Source organism: Ictalurus furcatus, chromosome 19 (assembly GCF_023375685.1).
Source record: "Ictalurus furcatus strain D&B chromosome 19, Billie_1.0, whole genome shotgun sequence".
NCBI lineage: Eukaryota > Metazoa > Chordata > Actinopteri > Siluriformes > Ictaluridae > Ictalurus > Ictalurus furcatus.
This window is the reverse complement of record NC_071273.1, coordinates 345,461-367,191: the sequence shown is the minus strand read 5'-3', so window position 1 is coordinate 367,191 and position 21,731 is coordinate 345,461. Positions and strand designations below refer to the sequence as shown.

The 21,731-nt window shown below is 37.9% G+C and overlaps 1 protein-coding gene across 2 annotated transcripts; it reads left to right on the top strand.

Moving 5' to 3' along the window:
• Positions 1-3,165: 3,165 nt before the first annotated feature.
• LOC128623042 (zinc finger protein 850-like) lies at positions 3,166-20,269 on the top strand. Of its 2 annotated transcripts, XM_053649899.1 has the most exons (4): positions 3,166-3,252; positions 3,343-3,431; positions 15,064-15,108; positions 17,699-20,269. In XM_053649899.1, the coding sequence occupies exons 2-4, from the start codon at positions 3,369-3,371 to the stop codon at positions 19,223-19,225; spliced, it is 1,635 nt and encodes a 544-aa protein (XP_053505874.1). In that variant the 5' UTR covers positions 3,166-3,252; positions 3,343-3,368; the 3' UTR covers positions 19,226-20,269. The 2 variants fall into 2 exon arrangements, with proteins under 2 accessions (XP_053505874.1, XP_053505875.1); XM_053649900.1 differs by lacking the exon at positions 15,064-15,108.
• The last annotated feature ends 1,462 nt before the right edge of the window (positions 20,270-21,731 follow it).

Genomic DNA, 21,731 nt, shown 5'->3' with positions numbered 1-21,731 from the left:
AAACCTTTGTTTAGCTGCTGTTATTGTGCAGGTAAATTACGCTCTGCTTTAACTTATATTGTGTGTGCTATCTTATATACAGACTCGACTTGCCAGCATCCACAACCAGAACTTCTTGTTTGTGGTGGGAAAGAAGATTGTGATGTGTCTGGCAGCAGCTAACAACCAGGTTGTCATATATCAAGAAGGTACTCTGGACTTCAGTTCCCATCAGCCACTGCACTGTACTACATCAATGTCACATGACCACCTGCACCTGAATCACGTTTCTGTTAACGAGCACGCTTATATATAGCCACTGTTTGCACTGCTTCCTTGTCTTACATTTGTCTTACCTTACTGTTGTCTATGTTACTGTGATTTGGGTCTGTTAGTTTACGTTTAGTCCTTGCCACAGTGTTTTGCACTAGTCATAGTATCTTTTGTGTTTTGTTAGTTTATTTAATAAAATGTTTAAAATCTGTGATTGCTTCTGCAACCATCTTTCAGACGTGACACAGGTGACTTCAGAATGATGATGGATTGTTTCATTTTTGTGCAAAATACTTTCAGTTAATTTTTTAAAAAATTTAATTTATTTATTCATTTACATGTGATTCGTATTCGTGTGATTCATTTTCATGTGATTCATTTACTGATTTGCTTCTCTTTAAATCCAGTTTTAGACTGTGATATTACAAAGGTCTTTCCAGATTACTTGCCACACTGTATGAGATAACCCCAGTAAATTTGCCTGAATTCTATAATATAATTTGTTCACCATGTTAGGTTTAAATCCTCTAAAAACAGATTGGAATTGACTAACATTACTCTGTTCCAGTTCACATCCTTCAAAGCATTGGCATGTTTTGTTTACTCTCACAATCCCTCAAACACACACACACACACACACACACCCAAAGTCTCCATAAAGAAGAAGAAAAAAAAAAAAAAAAAAAGGGAGACAGCAGTGTTTCCCACAATAACCAAAAGTTGTTCACAATTTGAAAACAACTCGGAGAGTAAGCTGAACTAACCAACAAAATTACCAAGACAAAAAGTTCCAGTAAGAGAGAAAGCCCCTACTGACTTCAAGTCTGATAAACAGTCTGCGCACAATAACATATATAATGTCCTTAACTTTTAAAGACTTGTAACAAATAATTTAACAGTGTAGGACGTAAAGCCGAGGAAAAAACACTAATGCAATTAAATAAACAGAAACTCTAACACAGTCAGAGCCTCAAAACAGAGAACCACGTTAATACCGAAGTAGATTTAAGAGGAGTGAGTCCACAAAATCTAGGCGAAGTAATGCAACGATGATATCTTCAAAAAAAAGAAAAAACTCGAGATCATGAGAAAACAACTTAAATTAAGTCGTGATCATGAGAAAACAACTTAAATTAAGTCGTGATCATGAGAAAACAACTTAAATTAAGTCGTGATCATGAGAAAACCGCAGAAAAAAGTAATAATGCATTGCCGCTTAGGATTTCCATAAGAAGGAGTATTAAATGCTTTAGATTTTAACACTATTAATATCTTTAAAATTAACTGGACCAAGCACTGTCTTTATGAGAATAATATCCCATGGTTCTTTATCCCCAATCTAAACTTAAAGAAATGTGGTGGTCTAAATTTTTTTCTTACCTGTGATTTTAAATGCACTAAACTCCCAATTACGTTGTCTAACATTCACAAACAAGCTTTGGATGTGTGGAAATTAGTCTACAAACACAATTTTTCTCCCCACTCCTGTGCTATTTGGAATAATCAATATACATTATTCAAAAACAGGACAATTTTCTGGAGCAATTGGTTTAACAAAGGTTTAATTTTTGTTACTGTTAGAGATAAGGAATCTCAGATTATGTCCTTCAGTCCTCCGTCAGCCATTCAGAATTTTTACTTCTCTTAACTCTTAGTTCTGTGCTATGAGCGAGAAAGTGTGATTGACTGCAGAGTGTTCAGGCCTGGAGAGTCTAAATGAACAAACACCGACACATGCTGTTCACAGAGACGTCCAGTTTATTCGTGCAGAACAGGAGTATTTATACACATAGGTAAGCAGCAGTGCGTGGGCAGGTTTCTACTTGTGCAGGTGCTAGACAGATGCAGACAAAGCACACAGCCCACAGTCATACTACAAACACAAGTCTTTTCAAGGTATTGAAAATACATGTGTCAGCTATAATAAAGGATGGCAGTTGATCAGCTTATCAGAAGAGGTAATTAAGTGAATACATTCATCATGGGAAATTTGACAGCACAGAGACACACAAACAGAAACTATAACCCAGTATTCCCCGTATCTAAGGTGCCTTAATAGCAGTTCATAATATAAGAGAGTACATGATATAAGAGAATCTCCTTCAGTTACAGTCTTAATAAATCATTCAGGTGACCTATATAATTACACTGATTTTGTTAATAATTTGGGGATAAATGTATCCTCAAAAGAATATTTAAAACTCATTCCTTGTATTTCCCCAAAAGTGCTTCACCTTGTTAAAGATGGAAAGATGTATAATCCTGTAATTGGTTCTCTGCCAGATCTCAGTGTTGGAGGCCTTTCAATCAGCGATAAATTTTTTTAATAACCTTTATATTAGAAAAATCATAACCAAAGAACAATGGTGAAGTGGAAACGTGATTATCCTTTCTTTATTCAGAATGTGTGGTGAGATATAAATAAATATGTAATTCCTAATAATGTCAAAGAAACTCACTTTAAAATAATAAATAGATATTATCCATGTAATGATTTTACTAGTAAGTTTAAAAGAAGGGGTTTTGCCATTATGCTGTTTTTGTAAAGAGGAATCAGAAACAATCTTACATTTATTTTTCAGTTGTTTCTATACCAAACTATTCTGATCCCAAATTTCATTGTTTCTTTTTTAGTTGTTTTACAAGTTTTTCACTATAACTGATCTAATGGGTTTGTTTATGGAGTGTGATATTGGTTTATTGGAAATGAACAATATAATTAAAATTCTTATTTTATTGAGAGAGGTAAAAGTACATAGCATTCTCATACTTGCGGGACACAGGTTTGATTAATAGGATGTAGGTGATTTATTATTTTTTTTCTCCAGCTGAACGTTACACTCCATCCCAGTAGGTGGCGGTAATGCACCTTAAGCTGTTTGCAAACCGCCATAAAACAATAGAAGAACAAAACGAAGGAAATTCACACCCGCTTGTTCGCGGAGCTTCCTTCTCTACACCGGCTTAGAAGCTGTGATATTCTGTGTGATTTCACTAAAGGTGAGTTCATCTGAAACTGACCACCTGAGCTACTCGGTTAACAGGTTAGTGGAGATTCTGGAGTCATGAATCTCTGTATTTTTCTTCCAGTGTCCTGATTCTTTACACCTCTTATAATGAAATCCAGACGGCGCTCTTTAGGAAAATCTCCACAGACTCCTGCTGCTACTGGCTCAGAGGTAAAGTTTAGTCATGTGTCTGATTTCTCTTTTCATTTTTAAACTCTGAGAACTTGTTTATAATTAAGTAACGATTACAGCACTATAGAGTGTATGCACGTGACGTCACGGTAGCTGGAACTCGCCCTGGCCACGCCCACTGAGTTGCAAAAAAACTGAGCAGCAGCAGCATTAGTGTACAGCGTGAATTGCGCGAAAATACAGAAAAAACACATCTAATTGCAACAGATTCAACATGTATTCGGAGCTATCTTTTTACAGAGTGCCAAAAACCCATTCAGCCCTTTTATAGTAAGTCGAGCAGTGTAAATGTAAGTTCTTTTGGCATGTAGTATTCATGTTGTGTAGTGATTCATAATTTGATACATATTTCTTTTTAAATGCTATTTCCATTGATGAATAATGGGGGCTTTCACGAATATATAAGTGGAAGCAGTGTTCGCTACAAACAAACTAGGACTAGCTAGCTTATGGTTTACCAGATAAAATTATATGATAAAATAAAAATGTACAACCAGAATGTTTATTGGTGTTCTTGTCACTTTAATTTCTCCAACAAATCCTGCCTTGAAGTAGGACCAAGCATCAAGGTTTTTGTATACCTTCAGGCTTCAGGTACATAAATGTTGGGGAAACTGATTTCTGGCCACATGCTAATATCCATGGACTACAGGTTCTTAGGCAAGTTGTAAAGGTCACTGTCGAGTCCAACTACCTTTAATTTAAACTGATAATCGTTAATTAATCTTTCCCCTATTAAATTAAGTTTCCCCTATTAAAACCAGCCATTTTGCTGGATGTTTTGCCACTCAGTCCGGCCGAGGGGGCGTGTTCTGGTGGAAAAGTGACGTCAGTGCACACCATCTATATGCAGCAAGCAGAAAACTTCCCAGCAAACACAATGGGTTCTGATGATGTAGCCAGTTAGTCTCTTTTTGTCAGTGTGATATTTTATGACAACGTTGTTACTTTACCACGTTTTGGTAAAGTTCCTTTTTTAAAATATGTAATCTTGGCTAACGGTCAAGAAACGCTGTGGCCATGTCCTCATAAAAAACGTCACTAACTCTAACTAGTCCCATCAAGAATGATGTGAAGGCATGTTATTTTTATTAGTTGATTCAATGTTTACAATACAACAAAATTGGCAACTTATTCATGAACTCTTTTACATAACAGTCTGAGGACACAATCACATTTGCATAATTCAAAATAAAAGTAGAAACGAAACAAAATAAATAAAAATAAGATAACATTTGTAGGGGTTTGTTATGAGTTCAATCTTGTTTAACAATGAAAACAGGATTTTGGCTTGGGGAATGGTCATTATATTGTCATTTCAGAGAGTCCACATGTATAGATGGTTCTTTTTTTGAAAATGTGTAGTTGGGTTGGGATTCTTATGTATCTACAACCCAAATTCCAAGTTGGGATGATAAAATGTAAATAAAAACAGAATGCAATGATTTGCAACCCTCATAAACCCATATTCCCAGCCTTTTGTTGCCCCCGTCCCAACTGTTTTGAGATGTGTTGTGGCCATCAAATTCAAAATGACCTTATTTTCTTTCTTAAAATGTTCCATTTCCTCAGTTTAGACATTTGATATGTTTTCTATGTTGTATTGTGAGTAGCACATGGATTCATGAGATTTGCAAATCATTGCATTCTGTTTTTATTTACATTTTATACAGCGTCCATTTTTAAAAAAAAAAAAAATCCAATTTTTTTAGGAATTTGGGTTGTACATTTATGGATAAAAAAAATTCGTCCTAATTACATTATTTATCAAAAAATACTTTTTTGTCATCGAATATTATTCCAGTTTAACAACATCCCAAGTAGAGAGGCCATAACAGGAATCTTTTGTTTAAACCAGTTGTACACATCACTCCAAGAACCTTACAATAAAATAAAAATAAAAAACAAATGTTCCATTGTTTCTATATCAGAATTGCAGAATAAACATACAGTTGATATTTCCATGTTAAATTTAACTCTTAGAAATTCTTTAGTGGGATATATTTCATTTATAATTTTAAAGTGCACTTCTTTGAATTTGGGGGACATGGAATAAGAAATATATTTCCTACTTATTTCACATCTGACTTTTCTATTGTGTTGATTAAGAATGTAAGTTCGCCTTACAGGACTTGGATAGCATTCTTGTACCAGACATTTCCTCAGAAATTTATTAGTGCAGTGTTTATCTATAAAATGAACTTGGTTTATCCTAGGCTCATGAATCTCTGGACTTGCCTCTGTGTATTTTACCTGTTCTCTTATTAATCTAATCATTGGTAAAGGGATACGTTTAATAATTTTGTTATAAATCCTTTGAGGGCTGTTTAGTTTAAATTTGCTACAGAGGTCCTTATAATCCAAGATATTACCCTCTATGTCCATAATATGTAGTATTGACCAGATTTCTTTATCCCACCATTCTTCTATAAATAAGGATTTTCTATTTGTTAATATACATCTATTGTTCCAAATTGACATCATATGTGGGCAAAAATTGTTTGAAAAATTATTTCCAATATAGAAGGACCTGTTTGTCAAAAGCTGAGAGTTTCAAAGATAGCTTAGGAAATTCAAAATGACATTGTAAAAGAAATGTTATACTCCCACTTTAAAAAATAAATAAATAAATAATCAAACAAGGAATTTTATATCAATATGATGATTCATTTTTAATAAAGTTTTGCAACCATTTTAGTTTAAGCACTCCATTCATAATATCAGTCAATTGTGTTTAGTCCAACATCTTTGTAATCTTTTAACATGTAACATTTCCATATATAATGAGGTTTTTCCAAATAAAGTCATAATTCATCTTATTGATTAACATAATTATTAACTTAAATTTATTTAAATTACTATCAATATTTAAATTTTCTAAATTCTTAGAGATCAAGATTCCCAGATATTTCACCTCATCTCTTGATTGGAATGTTGTCTAATGAAATCAAAGGATGATTATGAATAGGCATCAGTTCACATTTGGCTGCATTTAATTTTAACCCAGAGGTTTTTGTGAAAAAAACTCTATTAAATTAATTGCTGTGGGGATTAGCAATCTGTCTTATAAAAAAACAAATTGTATAATCAGCAAGCTGACTAATAATAGAGATTTCCTGCCATGTTAATCCCTGCTACTCTATCCGTTTTTAATAAGATGGCTAAAAATTCTGCTACCATAATAAACAGCAGGGTTGAGCTGCGACAGCCTTGCCTGATTCCTCTTTTGATTTGATATCTTGGACTCTTCCCTTGCATAAGTGCCACTGAACTAGTTCAAGTGTTTTATTGTCATTTCAACCACATACAGCTGGTACAGTACATAGTGAAACGAAACAACATTCCTCCAGGACCACGGTGCTACATAAAACAACACACTAACCACATGAGACGACACAGAACTAAATAAGATCCACAAACATTCTACACAAAGTGCACATGCAAACGTGTGCTAACAACATCTGACAGTACAATACTACTAAAACAGGACAATAGGCACAGTAACTGACAGTGTAGCGCCGAACAGTACACAGTTTTAGTGTGGAAGTGTCCGATATAACAGTTAGTGCAGAAGATCGGTGCCAAGGAGTAACAATATAATTTAAAAATGATATAAATGTGAACAGAACATGCTATGACATGGTCTTCAGCAGATTAGCTTTTACCAAGTATGGACATAGCAGTTATTGTGTTAGCAGCCAGGTAAAGTGTATAATAGTGACAATAAATTAAATACTATATTATTATAATACAGTAGCAGCAATAAATGCAACAGTCAATGCAGGTATTTGCAAATACTGCAATGGGAGTGCAGGAGTCAATGCTGGAATGTGCAAATATTGCAATGGGAGTGGGATGGTGTTCAGTGTGAGTGTGTGTGTGTGTATGAGAGCACGCGTGTGTGTCAGTCAAGTCTCTGAGTATTGAGGAGTCTGATGGTTTGGGGGAAGAAGCTGTTATACAATCTGACAATGAGGGCCCGAATGCTTTGGTACCTTTTTCCAGACTGCAGGAGAGTGAAATGTGTGTGGGGTCATCCACAATGCGGCCGGCTTTGCGGATGCAGCGTGTGGTGTAAATGTCTGTGATTGAGAGGAGAGAGACCCCGATGATCTTCTCAGCTGTCTTTACTATCCGCTGCAGGGTCTTGTGATCCAATGAGGTACAATTTCTGAACCAGACAGTGATGCAGCTGCTCAGGATGCTCTCAGTAGTTCCTCTGTAGAACGTGGTGAGGATGGGAGGTGGGAGATGAACTTTCTTCAGCCTTCGCAGAAAGTAGAGATGCTGCTGGGCTTTCTTGGTTATGGAGCTGGTGTTGAGGGACCAGGTGAGGTTCTCCATCAGGTGAACTCCAAGGAATTTGGTGCAGAGACAGGTTGTTGGCTCTGCACCAGTCTGTTAGCTGCTGCACCTCCTCTCTGTATGCCGACTCGTTCTTGCTGATGAGACCCACCACGGTTGTGTCATCGGCGAACTTGATGACGTGATTGGAGCCATGCATTGCTGCACAGTAGTGAGTCAGCAGAGTGAAAGGCAGTTGACTGAGCACACAGCCCTGAGAGGCCTCAGTGCGCAGCATGGTGGTGCTAGAGATGTTGTTCCTGATCCGGACTGATTGAGGTCTCCCAGTCAGGAGGTCCAGGATCCAGTTGCAGATGGAGGTGTTCAGGCCCTGTAGGTTCAGTTTTCCAATGAGGTGCTCAACGATTGTGTTGAATGCTGAACTGAAGTCTATGAACAGCATTCGAACTTGGGTGTCCTTCTTGTCCAGGTGGGTGAGGGCCAGATGCAGGGTTGTGGTGATGACATCATTTGTTGAGCGGTTGGTGCGATATGCGAACGGCAGCGGGTCCAGTGAGGTGGGCAGCAGGATCTTGATGTGCCTCATAACAAGCCTCTCAAAGCACTTCATGATGATGGATAAGTGCAATGGGACGGTTGGTCATCGAGGCAAGACACTGAAGACTTGTTTGGCATGGGGACAATGGTGGTAGCCTTGAAGCACGTTGAAACGATGGCGCTGCTCAGGGAGATGTTGATTCTCAATTCAATTCTATTTGTATAGTGCTTTTTACAATGGTCATTGTCTCAAAGCAGCTTTACAGAAACATATAAACACGGGATACAGATTTTAAATGTGTGAATTTATCCCAAATGTGCAAGCCGGTGACAATGGTGGCAAGGAAAAACTCCCTAAGATGTTAAGAGGAAGAAACCTTGAGAGGAACCAGACTCAGAAGGGGGAACCCATCCTCCTCTGGGTAACAATGGATTGTGTAAAAGTAAAGTTCATTATGGTTTTTATATGAAGTCTGTTTCTTGAACTAGTTCACTGTTCAAAGGAGACCCGAGTGCAAAAATGCATGTGGTGATAGCAGTCCCAGGGCCAAAGTAGCAAGCATAGTCCCAGCAACCACAGTGAGAATGTCCATCTGGAATTGGAGTTGATGAGAGCTCCATCCAGAGGTAGGGCATCTGAACGGATCAGGCAGATCCAGAGAGCAGAAAGGATCAGGTTCACTGGCATCTCCATAAAAAAACGTGTGGCTCGATAGAAGGAGAGCGCGAGAGATTGTTAAGTAAGACTGTGCTTTGTGAAAAGGAAAGTCTACTCATGGTAAGCTTGAATAAATTAATACGTTTTAAACCTGGATTTAAACACTGAGACTGTGTCTGGGTCCCGAACACTAATTGGAAGGCTATTCCATAACTCTGGGGCTTTGAAAGAGTAAGCTCTTCCCCCTGCTGTAGCCTTCGCTGTTCGAGGTACCGACAAATAGCCTGTACCTTTTGATCTAAGTAGGCGTGGCGGATCATAAAAGACCAAAAGTTCGCTCGGGTACTGTGGCTCGAGACCATTTAGTGCTTTGTAGGTCAATAATAGTATTTCATAATTAATGCGTGATTTCACTGGGAACCAATGCTGTGTGGATAAGATCGGGGTGATGTGGTCATATCTTCTGGTTCTAGTAAGGACTCTTGCAGCTGCATTCTGGACTAACTGGAGCAATGTTTATGCTCCTGCAGGAACATCCAGACAGTAAGGCATTACAGTAATCTAGTCTAGAGATGAGGAAAGCATGAACTAGTATTTCTGCATCATGTAGTGACAATATATTTCTTATCTTGGCAATATTTCTGAGATGAAAGAAGGCTATCCTAGTAATATTATCTACATGAGCATCAAATGAGTAAAAAATCTAGAGCTGCAACAACTAATCGATGATAATCAATTATGACAATCGTTGTCAATGAATCTCATTATCGATTAGTTGGTCTGTGCGCGGCAGGGGGGAAGATTTACTCATTACGTTACTTCTGTTCTGAAAACACGCTTCGGAGAGTAAATACTAAAGTTGTGTCCCTTAATGAAGTACTGTACACTATGCACTCCCGTCTAGTATGGGAATTTTAGAAAGGTAATATCATCTCAAATAGAACACTAGCGTTTTTTTTTTTACTAACCGGAAGTATAAGCCACTTCCTAGCCGACGGCACATGACGTCAAACGCACGTAATGCGACACAGCTAGCTTTAGCCTAATACCCAGAATCACCGACACTGTCTTTCTTCAGTTTACTTTCTGTCAGCGTTACTTTTTATTCCTGACATGACCTCAGTCTCCATCAGACAGAGTCGTAATCATCATGTGACTGAGGAAGAAAGTGTGCGACCTCTAAGTCTTCTAAGGCAGGGGAACGTTTTATATTAAACACCGCCAAGATCATCAAACTTATAGAGCAGAGTTTGTGCAGCGCGGAAGCATGACAGTGATGCGGTCGTGAGTTGCTTTAAAGGTTTAATTTAATTCCAGTTTATTGTCATTATATGCTGTATTTGCACACTTGCAGTGTAAATTCTGTTGTTTATTATAACAGAAGTGATTTATTAGTAACAAGGCTGCGTTGCTGATCACGCACGATGCAGACGAGGTGATAGTGTAGCGCGAGTAAGATCTGTAATGTCTAATTAAAACACTATGATCAAAAGTAAACACAAGTAAAATAATATTCCTAAAGACACTGAGTAACAGAAACCACAAGGTGCAGTGAAAGTGAGTTTTTATTATTCATTTAGGACTGTAGTTTAATTCGGTGCTTTTTGTGCATCCATAAAAAATATTGTGCCTATATATACCTCATATGTACATACACACACACACACACACACACAAACATATATATATATATATATATATATATATATATATATATATATATATATATATATATATATATATATATATAAATTTCTTATTTATTTAATTTATATTATATATAAGTACTTATATATGCATTTATTTTTTTATGGATTCAAAAAAGAACCGCATTAAACTACAGTCCTAAATTAATAATATATATTCTTGTGTGTATGTGTATTGGGTTCTTTTCTGTTCTGGACAGTTGTGTAAAGTTTTAGTCTGAATTTATATTTGTAACACTACATTGTAACACAACATTTATATTTGTAACACATGTTTTGGATTTCATTTTAAATAAACAAAAAAAAAAAGGTACTGAACGTTTGCCCGGCCCCATCCGATTAATCGAGGGGAAATATATATATATATATATACACACACACACACACACAGTATCTCACAAAAGTGAGTACACCCCTCACATTTTTGTAAATATTTGATTATATCTTTTCATGTGATGACACTGAAGAAATGACACTTTGCTACAATGTAAAGTAGTGAGTGTACAGCTTGTGTAACAGTGTCAATTTGCTGTCCCCTCAAAATAACTCAACACACAGCCATTAATGTCTAAACCGCTGGCAACAAAAGTGAGTACAATGCTGGCTCAAATTTAGCCTATTACCCAAAAACACTTAAAATTCAACATAGAAGCAAATACTCACATCTACCTCTGAACCCAGTTGGAGATAGAAAAAAAGAGACCAGCCGTGAGTGAGAAGAAGCAAGGGTCCAGATTTATTGGTTCCGTTCCACCACACGAGATCCACAACGATGAGAATTCTCAGAAGTGATCTGACACCCGGAGCTCAAGCTCCAGTATTTATACTGTATTTACACAGTAGATAACCAATATATTTCAGAAAGACTATGATATCAATACCAATAGGGTTAAAAAAGAGCTCATCTACATTACCATTAGGTTCTGAAAAGGGCTTGAATCAGCTACCCTTATAAATGGCTCCTCATGGTTTTCTCTTAAAATTAAGGCCTTCCTTGCGAGACAAGAATCTTCACCATCTGAATTATGAGTAAGTTACATTTTTCTGTATTTCTAGTTTATAATTTATTTTCATATTTGCTCTATATCTCTATTTTATATATAGTTATACTGCTTGCAAAATGGTTTACCGTACTTCCTACTTCATAATATTATATTACCCTTCTACTGTCCTACATATCCTACTACTTTTTATTTTTATATTTTATTATTATAAGATATTACCCTTATAACATCTTAATACTCCTTTTTATTATTCTTATAAAGTTATAATGTGTGTGTGTATGAGAGAGAGACAGAGAGAGTGTGTGTGTGTGTGTGTTATGTCTACATGCCCGCCCTTGACTGTACGAGAGTGTGTGTGTGTTTGCACTCCTCAGCTCTTATACTTCTTTTTGACTTTTTGACTAATAAACCATAGTGTGTTACTCTTAAAGTGTGAATCCAATTCGTCAATATCCGCCTAATACCGCTTCTGTGTGTCTAGGTGCCCGTCATCATTTTTCCTTCTCTCCTTTACTGGAGGGGCTGGATTTGAATCTGACCATTCTTCCCTATTCTCACCTGTCAGTCCACCGTACTCTCAGTGGTCTCCTTATTTCACCTTTGCTGACTATCCCATGTCCCCAGGACACACCCCATTTTCTTCCCCCTACCACTCTCCTCAAGATTACGCACCGACCAGTCCTGTGAATTATCAATAAAATTACATATTACTCATACTAGGTCCACCTCATGTTTATTTCATGTCATTTTTATCCACACCACCACCCCTATGTGAAAATGTCCAAATTGGGCCCAAAGTGTCAATATTTTGTGTGGCCACCATTATTTTCAGCACTGCCTTAACCCTCTTGAGCATGGAGTTCACCAGAGCTTCACAGGTTCCACTGGAGTCCTCTTCCACTCCTCTATGACGACATCACGGAGCTGGTAGATGTTCGAGACCTTGTGCTCCTCCACCTTCCGTTTGAGGATGCCCCACAGATGCTCAATAGGGTTTAGGTCTAGAGACATGCTTGGCCAGTCCATCATCTTCACCCTCAGCTTCTTTAGCAAGGCGGTGGTCATCTTGGAGGTGTGTTTGGGGTCGTTATCGTGCTGGAATACTTCATACTGATCATGCTCTGCATCAGTATGTCACAGTACATGTTGGCATTTATGGTTCCCTCAATGAACTGTAGCTCCCCAGTGCCGGCAGCACTCATGCAGCCCCAGAACATGACACTCCCACCACCATGCTTGACTGTAGGCAAGACACACTTGTCTTTGTTCTCCTCACCTGGTTGCCCCACACACGCTTGACACCATCTGAACCAAATAAGTTTATCTTGGTCTCATCAGACCACAGGACATGGTTCCAGTAGTCCATGTCCTTAGTCTGCTTGTCTTCAGCAAACTGTTTGCGGGCTTTCTTGTGCATCATCTTTAGAGGAGGCTTCCTTCTGGGACGACAGCCATGCAGACCAATTTGATGCAGTGTGCGGCGTATGGTCTGAGCACTGACAGGCTGACCCCCACCCCTTCAACCTCTGCAGCAATGCTGGCAGCACTCGTACGTCTATTTCCCAAACACAACCTCTGGATATGACGCTGAGCACGTGCACTCAACTTCTTTGGTCGACCATGGCGTTCTGTTCTGAGTGGAACCTGTCCTGTCCGCTGTATGGTCTTGGCAATCTTCTTATAGCCTAGGCCATCTTTATGTAGAGCAACAACTCTTTTTTTTTCAGATCCTCAGAGAGTTCTTTGCCATGAGGTGCCATGTTGAATTTCCAGTGACCAGTATGAGGGAGTGTGAGAGCGATGACACCAATTTTAACACGCCTGCTCCCCATTTACACCTGAGACCTTGTAACACTAACAAGTCACGTGACACCGGGGAGGGAAAATGGCTAATTGGGCCCAATATGTACATTTTCACTTAGGGGTGTACTCACTTTTGTTGCCAGCGGTTTAGACATTAATGGCTGTGTGTTGAGTTATTTTGAGGGGACAGCAAATTTACACTGTTACACAAGCTGTACACTCACTACTTTACATTGTAGCAAAGTGTCATTTCTTCAGTGTTGTCACATGAAAAGTTATAATCAAATGTTTACAAAAATGTGAGGGGTGTACTCACTTTTGTGAGATACTGTGTGTGTGTGTGTGTGTGTGTGTGTGTGTGTGTGTGATTTTATTTTATAGTATTTATGCATTATTTTTATGGATGCACAAAAAGCACCCAATTAATCTACAGTCCTACATTAATAATAAAAACTCCCTTTCAATGCACCTTGTGGTTTTTGTTGCTCACGGCCTTTAGGAATATTATTTTACTTGTGTTTACTTGTGATCATAATGTTTTAATTAGACATTACAGATGTTACTCCCGCTACACTCTATCAGTGCATCTACACTGCGTGTAAGGAGCAACATGGCCTCGTTACTAACGCATCAATTCCGTTATAATAAACAACAGAATTTACACTGCAAGCGTGCAAACACAGAATATAATGACAAACTTAAACTAAACTAAAACTTTTTAGCAGCTTGCACCAGTTTCCCCAACCCCTTACACACAGTGGAGCATTTTGGATATAAACATAAGTTTCTGCTCGTGCAGCACTGTATGATCTCCATGGTGTTTAGTATAAAATGCGCCCCTGCCTTAGAGGACTTGGAGGTTACACACTTTCTTCCTCATACACGTGACAATTTCGCCACCGTCTGATGGTGACTGAGGTCATGTTGGGAATAAAGGTAACGCTGACAAAGTAAACTAAAGAAAGTAATTGTCGGTGACATTATCGGGTGTTTGCTAATACTAGCGTGCGTATGACGTCATGTGATGTCGTGGCTTCTACTTCCGGTTAGTAAAAAAACCCGCTAGTGTTATATTTGAGATGATATTACCTTTCTAAAATCCACACACTAGACGGTAGTGCGGAGTGCATAGTGGAAGATTGGTTCAGAAAGAGTCCCTGTTATGTTGAAATGAAAAGATGCGTGCTGTTCTTATCAATTAAATATTTTTCTGTTTTAATTGGAAACACTACAATTTTATTTTTTTGGAATGAGCTCTGAAAACAGAGGGGGACACAGGAGGTATGTGCATGCTTGGAGAACCACAAGCAGGCTTTGGCCAGCTCTCCAACTCACCTGGAGATTAATCCACAGGTGTATGTTTTGTAGAATAATTTACAATGGCTTCGAATGCAGCTCAAACAATCAGAATCAATGACTGGAACTATCCGTTTTTATTTTTTTTTTTTAAACTAAGTTTCAACTGTGCTCCTTAAATTTTTATTTTGCTCTTATGTTTTTGTGATTAGGAGCATAAGTGCTCCTTAAATTGTAAGTGTAATATCTACCCTAATGTGTAGTTAATTGCTGTAAAACTAAAATATACTTTTTATTTTCAGCAACAGGACCAGAGACGGGCTCCACAGCAGCAACAACGTGACGAAGTTGATGAGACATTTGTACTTTTTGAAGAATGTCGTCTTTTTTTTTCTTTAGCTACGATAATTTATTAATTTATGTGGTTAATAATTTATTAATTGATAATATTTATCAAACTATTTTTTTTTTGTTCTGCATATGAATTTGTTAATAAGACTACAAAATAATTATTTCGCTTAATGCTTATATATTAGCTTAGTAAGTGTGTGTGGGGGGGGGGTAATGACAAAATGCTGATGAATAAATGCTGTAAATGTGTTGCTGCTATAGATGGTTGTTTGAGGCACAGGTGTGTCTTATGAGTACATTTTGAGATGATGGGTTGAATAGAAATTTCACAACAAATACCATTATATCTGCATTATTTTAATTGCTTCCATCAAAATCAGTTTCCTTTAAAAACATTTGAAGTTGAAGGCAGGGAATTAAATTCAGTCCTATAATGGTTTTAAAGTAAACACATTCGCTTCATAAAGGAATGGCTCAAGAATCGCATATCCACCTCTGACCAAAGGAGTGAGATATGTTAGAAATAAAGGTGGAGTTGAGGCTGAATAATTGTCATGGGAGACACGTAAGCAGCCACTTATGTATTTTTGAGTTGTGATTGAAAGGATTAAATGATCAGATTCCCGACCATGGTCATTGGGACATACTCGACATGTTCCAACAGCGTTCAGCTATAACATTGCCACAATGAATATAGGAATCACAAGGTTACATGGCTGGAATGTTATTTGGTACGTCATTGCAACAACTATGGTTCGGTCCGGTTAAATCTTCACAACATAACTGTGTTAGCTGGGTTCAGGTAAATGCTCACACTTTATGTGGCCTTTAGATTATTAATAAAGGAACTGATTTCATTGCATGTTTCTGTTGTAAATTCTGAAATGATTAGCAGATTAGCAAATAAAAAGACAAGCTAACTAAAGTTCATTAGATGGAGATGTGTAACACTTTCTCCACTTGTTAGATAATGTTGTGGAATCTTCTTCAGCAAAAAGCACTCTAAGAATCTCGGGGTATTGATATCAAAAAATACACTATCATTCAAACAACAAAAGCCGAGCTGGTCTTTAGATCAACTCCCTAGCTTAACTTTGATGCATGCTTTCACACAATTCTTAGTTCAATTTAGAATTGAAATACGTTACGTGCTTATGTACTGATTAATATTTGATTATACTCCTTAAGCATAAGTTTTAATGGATTAACTCATTTATTGATTATAACTAGTTATATATTACACTATTACACTGCAATATTACACTTTGATTGATTAAAATATTCCATACTTTGAAATCCATATAGCAGTGACTTTCATTATATGGCGAAGAATGGGGTCTTATTAGGGTTTTATTCAAAAGGCTTTGTTTGTTTGGGGTGGAACGGAAGATTTGTGCACATGCTCAAAACTAATGTTTATAGTTTCTTAGCAATTTGTAAAAATATACATTATCATTCAAAAGTTTTCCGTCAATGCTGTTTCAGATATAACTATAAAAAAAAAGTGTAATACGAATCAAGTGTTGTCGACTTAGGTTTCCGAATAAGAATGTAAACTTTCTGCCACTTTTGGGTAATATCCATATTTTCAGGTCTTTTCTCTTCATAAAGATGAACCAGAAAAGAGTGCTGCTTAATGGGTACCATTTACTCCAGTCCCTTTTACTTCCACAGTCAAAAAAAAAAGCCAATTCTGTGTGCCCACCCACACACACAGCCCTAACCCCCACCCAATTTACAATATCATGTAGGGATGCAGTTTGCAGTTCCTCCAAATAATGTAAATTAATGCAAGGTCAAGCAAACTGCAATAGTTGGAGGAGCTTGCAATTTTAAAAAAATTCTGCAGATTTGGGCCATGTGACGTCATCACAACATGTATTCAGTCAAAGCCCTCTGCGGTTCACGTGAGTACAACTAAAAGGTCTCATTTACCAAAAAACATCACTGGGAAAGACCTTGCAAACAATTTCACCAATTATCCAGTTATCTGCAAAAGAGGCACATAAAAAATATGCAGCTGAACGCTACAGTCCAATTCCAAGTTGAGACGCTTTGTAAAATGTAAATAAAAACAGAATACAATTTGCAAATCAGATTTCTGATTTGCAAATCAGAAACGCATGTTATTTACAATAGAACACAGAAAACATCTGAAAAAATAAGGTAATTTTTAGTTTGATTGCTGCAGCACATCTCAAAAAAGTTGGGACGGGGCAACAAAAGCGTGGAAAAGTAAGTGTTACTAAAAAGAAACAGCTGCAGGAAAATTTTTTACAGCTAATTAATTTAACTGCCACTTCTTAGTCCCTCAGAAATTAATATGGGATGGAATCTGGATAGAAACATATGTTGCTCTAAAACCTGTATATACGTTTCACATTGATGGTGCCTTTCCAGTTGTGCAAATCGTAACATTACAAATCTTAAATTACAAAGCTGTTACAGCCATTAAAGGTGGGTGATTGGGTGGTCAAACTGTATTACAGTATTATAGGAGATGTTTCCAAAAAAAATTCCATAAACAGATGAGGACAAAATCTAAAATTATTTAAGCATCTTGAATAATTTTATTTTGTTTTCCAGATGTACCACTGCTCAGATTGTGGGAAGAGTTTTACTGAAAGTCATCATCTCAAAGATCATGAGCGCATTCACACAGGAGAGAAGCCATATGACTGCTCCAAGTGTGGGAAGAGTTTTACTATTCAGAGTCATCTCCAACGACACCAGTGTATCCATACTGGGGAGAAGCCGTATCACTGTGGACAGTGTGAGAAGAGTTTTACTTGCCAGAGTAATCTCCAACGACATGAGCGCATTCACACAGGAGAAAAGCCGTATCACTGTGGACAGTGTGGGAAGAGTTTTACCCAACTATGTGATCTCCAACGACACCAGCGTATCCACACAGGGGAGAAGCCGTATCACTGTGGACAGTGTGGGAAGAGCTTTACTCGTCAGAGTCATCTCCAACAGCATGAGCGCATTCACACAGGAGAGAAACCGTACTACTGTGGACAGTGTGAGAAGAGTTTTACCCAGCTATGTGATCTCCAACGACACCAGCGTATCCACACAGGGGAGAAGCCATATCACTGTGGACAGTGTGGGAAGAGTTTTACTAGACAGAGTGCTCTCCAACGACATGAGCATATTCACACCGGACAGAAGCCGTATTACTGTGGACAGTGTGAGAAGAGTTTTACTTGCCAGAGTGCTCTCCAACGACATGAGCTCATTCACACAGGAGAGAAGCCGTATCACTGTGGACAGTGTGAGAAGAGTTTTACCCAGCTATGTGATCTCCAACGACACCAGCGTATCCACACAGGGGAGAAGCCGTATCACTGTGGACAGTGTGGGAAGAGTTTTATTTGTCAGAGTCATCGCCAACAGCATGAACGCACTCATACAGGAGAGAAGCCGTACTACTGTGGACAGTGTGGGAAGAGTTTTACCCAACTATGTACTCTCCAACAGCATGAGCGCATTCACACAGGAGAGAAGCCATATTACTGTGAACAGTGTGGGAAGAGTTTTACTGGTCAGAGTACTCTCCAACGACACCAGCGTATCCACACAGGAGAGAAGCCGTATCATTGTGGACAGTGTGGGAAGAGTTTTACTCATCAGAGTAATCTCCAACGACATGAGCGCATTCACACAGGAGAGAAGCTGTATCACTGTGGACAGTGTGAGAAGAGTTTTACTTGCCAGCATAATCTCCAACAGCATGAGCGCATTCACACAGGACAGAAGCCGTATTACTGTGGCCAGTGTGAAAAGAGTTTTGCTTGCCAGAGTACTCTCCAACAACATGAGCGTATTCACACAGGACAGAAGCCGTATCATTGTGGACAGTGTGGGAAGAGTTTTACTCGTCAGAGTCATCTCAAACGACATGAGCGCATTCACACAGGAGAGAAACCGTATCACTGTTCGCAGTGTGGGAAGAGTTTTCGTGACCAGAGGGCCCTCCACGGCCACCAGCAGAGTCATACAGGACAGAATCCATACCTCTGCAGACATTGTGGGCGGAGATATACTAATTCAAGTTCATTAATGACACACAAGTGCTCAAACATAAAGCCATCAGATTTAGCCATGTGAATTTGTCAAATTAAGATATATATTTAAATTTTTTAAAGTGAGGTAGAGAGACATTCAGGCATAAAACTATAATATTATTTTATTTGTCATTGACTCTACTATTCTGTTGCATGGGATTTTATTGCTTACTCTCTGGGTTTTAGCAAAATTCATGATTTTATTTCGTTTTCCTGTTTTTCCCCCAAACACTTCAATAGCAAGCTTGGAATACACATATTTAACCAGTGGGAATGCCCACTTTAATTGACCAATCCAGACCTCTGAGTCAGACACATGACTTTGACCTCTCCCTCTAACACAACACTTTTCATTTTAAATGATTTTTAAATGCGAGCTAGAATTTGCTATATAAAATGTCGCATTGTGGATTCTATCGAACTGAACACCTTTCAAAGCCAACAGAAGATGGTTTTGTTTACAGACAATTTGAAGAGATAATTCTTGTCCAACTTGCTCTGTCTTTGAAGCATCCATTTAACTATAGCTAACTACACTGTATGGCCTGTCCACCACACCCATATATGCCTTTTGAACATCCTCTGATGGAACGGCATCCAGTCCATGGTCCCTTGAGCCCAGTGTTCCTGATGTAGTTTTCAGCTTTACTGCAACCCTGACCAGGATAACACAGTTACACAGTAAGATCAGTGAATGGATTTTTGTTGTATATATGTTCCTTTAAGAAGTAAGAAAATGCTTGTATGACTATTAAGAGAGTACATTACCAGGGGTCTGGGTTTTATGACCCCTTCACTTTAGTAAATCACATGTTTAATAATCCACCAATTTTATACTTTCCTTATTAATCAACTAAAATTCTCCATAATGCAAATCATAAATGGGTTTTCTCATAGTTGTGTAATTTCCTATTGAAAATGTGAAATGCTACATTCATAAATCTTCAGATGCTTTGCTTTGACACTCACGGATTAGCTCATGTATATTAATCATCCTTCATGTTTCTCCAACTTGAATAAAGTTTACATGTGGGATATTTTATGAGTTTAATATTTGAATTACATTACTAACAGTTATTTCATCAATAGATTTTGAATGATGCTATTAATATGCTGGGCAAAAGTCCACTAAAAGGATTCTATTATAACGGGCTAAATATTTCAGAAATCACAGAATAAATCTGACGCACTGCCTCACAGCATTGTCATATTCTTTGGTTTACTCCAGACCAAATTATTCAAATTGAATTTAAATATGCAGACAGAGATTAGAAACTGCAAAACACTGATGCTGCGTTGCCAGGTTAGACATTCAGCAAAGATGATCAGGTGACTGAATTGATCACACTATTATTCACTTTGAGTGTCTTTAGATCACCAGCAGAATCTAAATGTGTGAAAAGGCCTTGCTCATGTAGAAAGGACAGAAAAGAGAGTGGAGGGGAAATCAATAAGAAGGCAGTCTGAGTAAGGGAATGTTCTCATCTCTGGTCTTGGTGTGTTCAGTCACAAAGATCCACTGTAACAAAAAACACACTACAAGTCATATTCAGAGACAGCTCTAGATATAAACCTTTCATAAAGAATGTTAAATATAATATATAGAACTGCTCTGGAGTCCTGAAATCATCTGTATATCACCAAGCTAACAGATGGTGCGTGTGAGGTACATAAGACACATTTAACATAAAGTTAACATTGTTGAGCTTTTGTGATCTTTACTCACCAAGAAATCTAACTGCTGCTAACTCATAATGAGTGTGTGTGTGTGTGTGTGAGAGAGAGAGAGAGAGAGAGAAAGAGAGACAGATTCCACCAGTTAAATCGTTTTCCTGCAACCTTAAACTTCAGCTCTAAACGGTCTTCAATCACCAACAGTCATTACACATAAACAGTCATCATCTCTCTCTGTCTCTGTTCACTGTTTGTTCACTCTTAGAGTTCACTTAAGTGTTCACTATGAGAGTTCACTCTTTGTTCTCCAGAATTCTCCAGTACAGCAGAGAAACATTTTACTCCTGCGTCTCCTAAATTATTCCCACTCAGATTCAGGTTAAAGATGTCAAATTTACAGTAAATAGAAAATGTACATAAGAATGAGATGAAGACAGATGCCAGATATCCTAACATTTTTGTGCATTTGAGGGAGGAGTAAGGTAGTTTTCAGTCAGCGCCGGTGGAAACAGAACCCCCCATCTCAATTGCGAAAATGCCTTCCGGTGTGGCACCGAATGTAACTGAGCTGGCTGAGACAAAACACGGAAGTGATCGTGCATATTTAGTGTATTTAACTTGGCAAACTTTGATATTATATGCATATGGTAGCTAATACTTGGGGGGACAGGACATGAAAAGGATATGGAAACCTTTGTACTTCTTTAAAATGGACAGCAAGCAAGACCCTGACAGCTGTGTAACACCGCAGCTTCCCTTTGGATTAATTGATGGCTTTTCAAATTAAATGACACAAAGATTATCACAAGGTAAGACATGGCTATATTGTTATTGTTTGTTGTTCATTTATGCAACATCACTTTTGAAATGAGCGA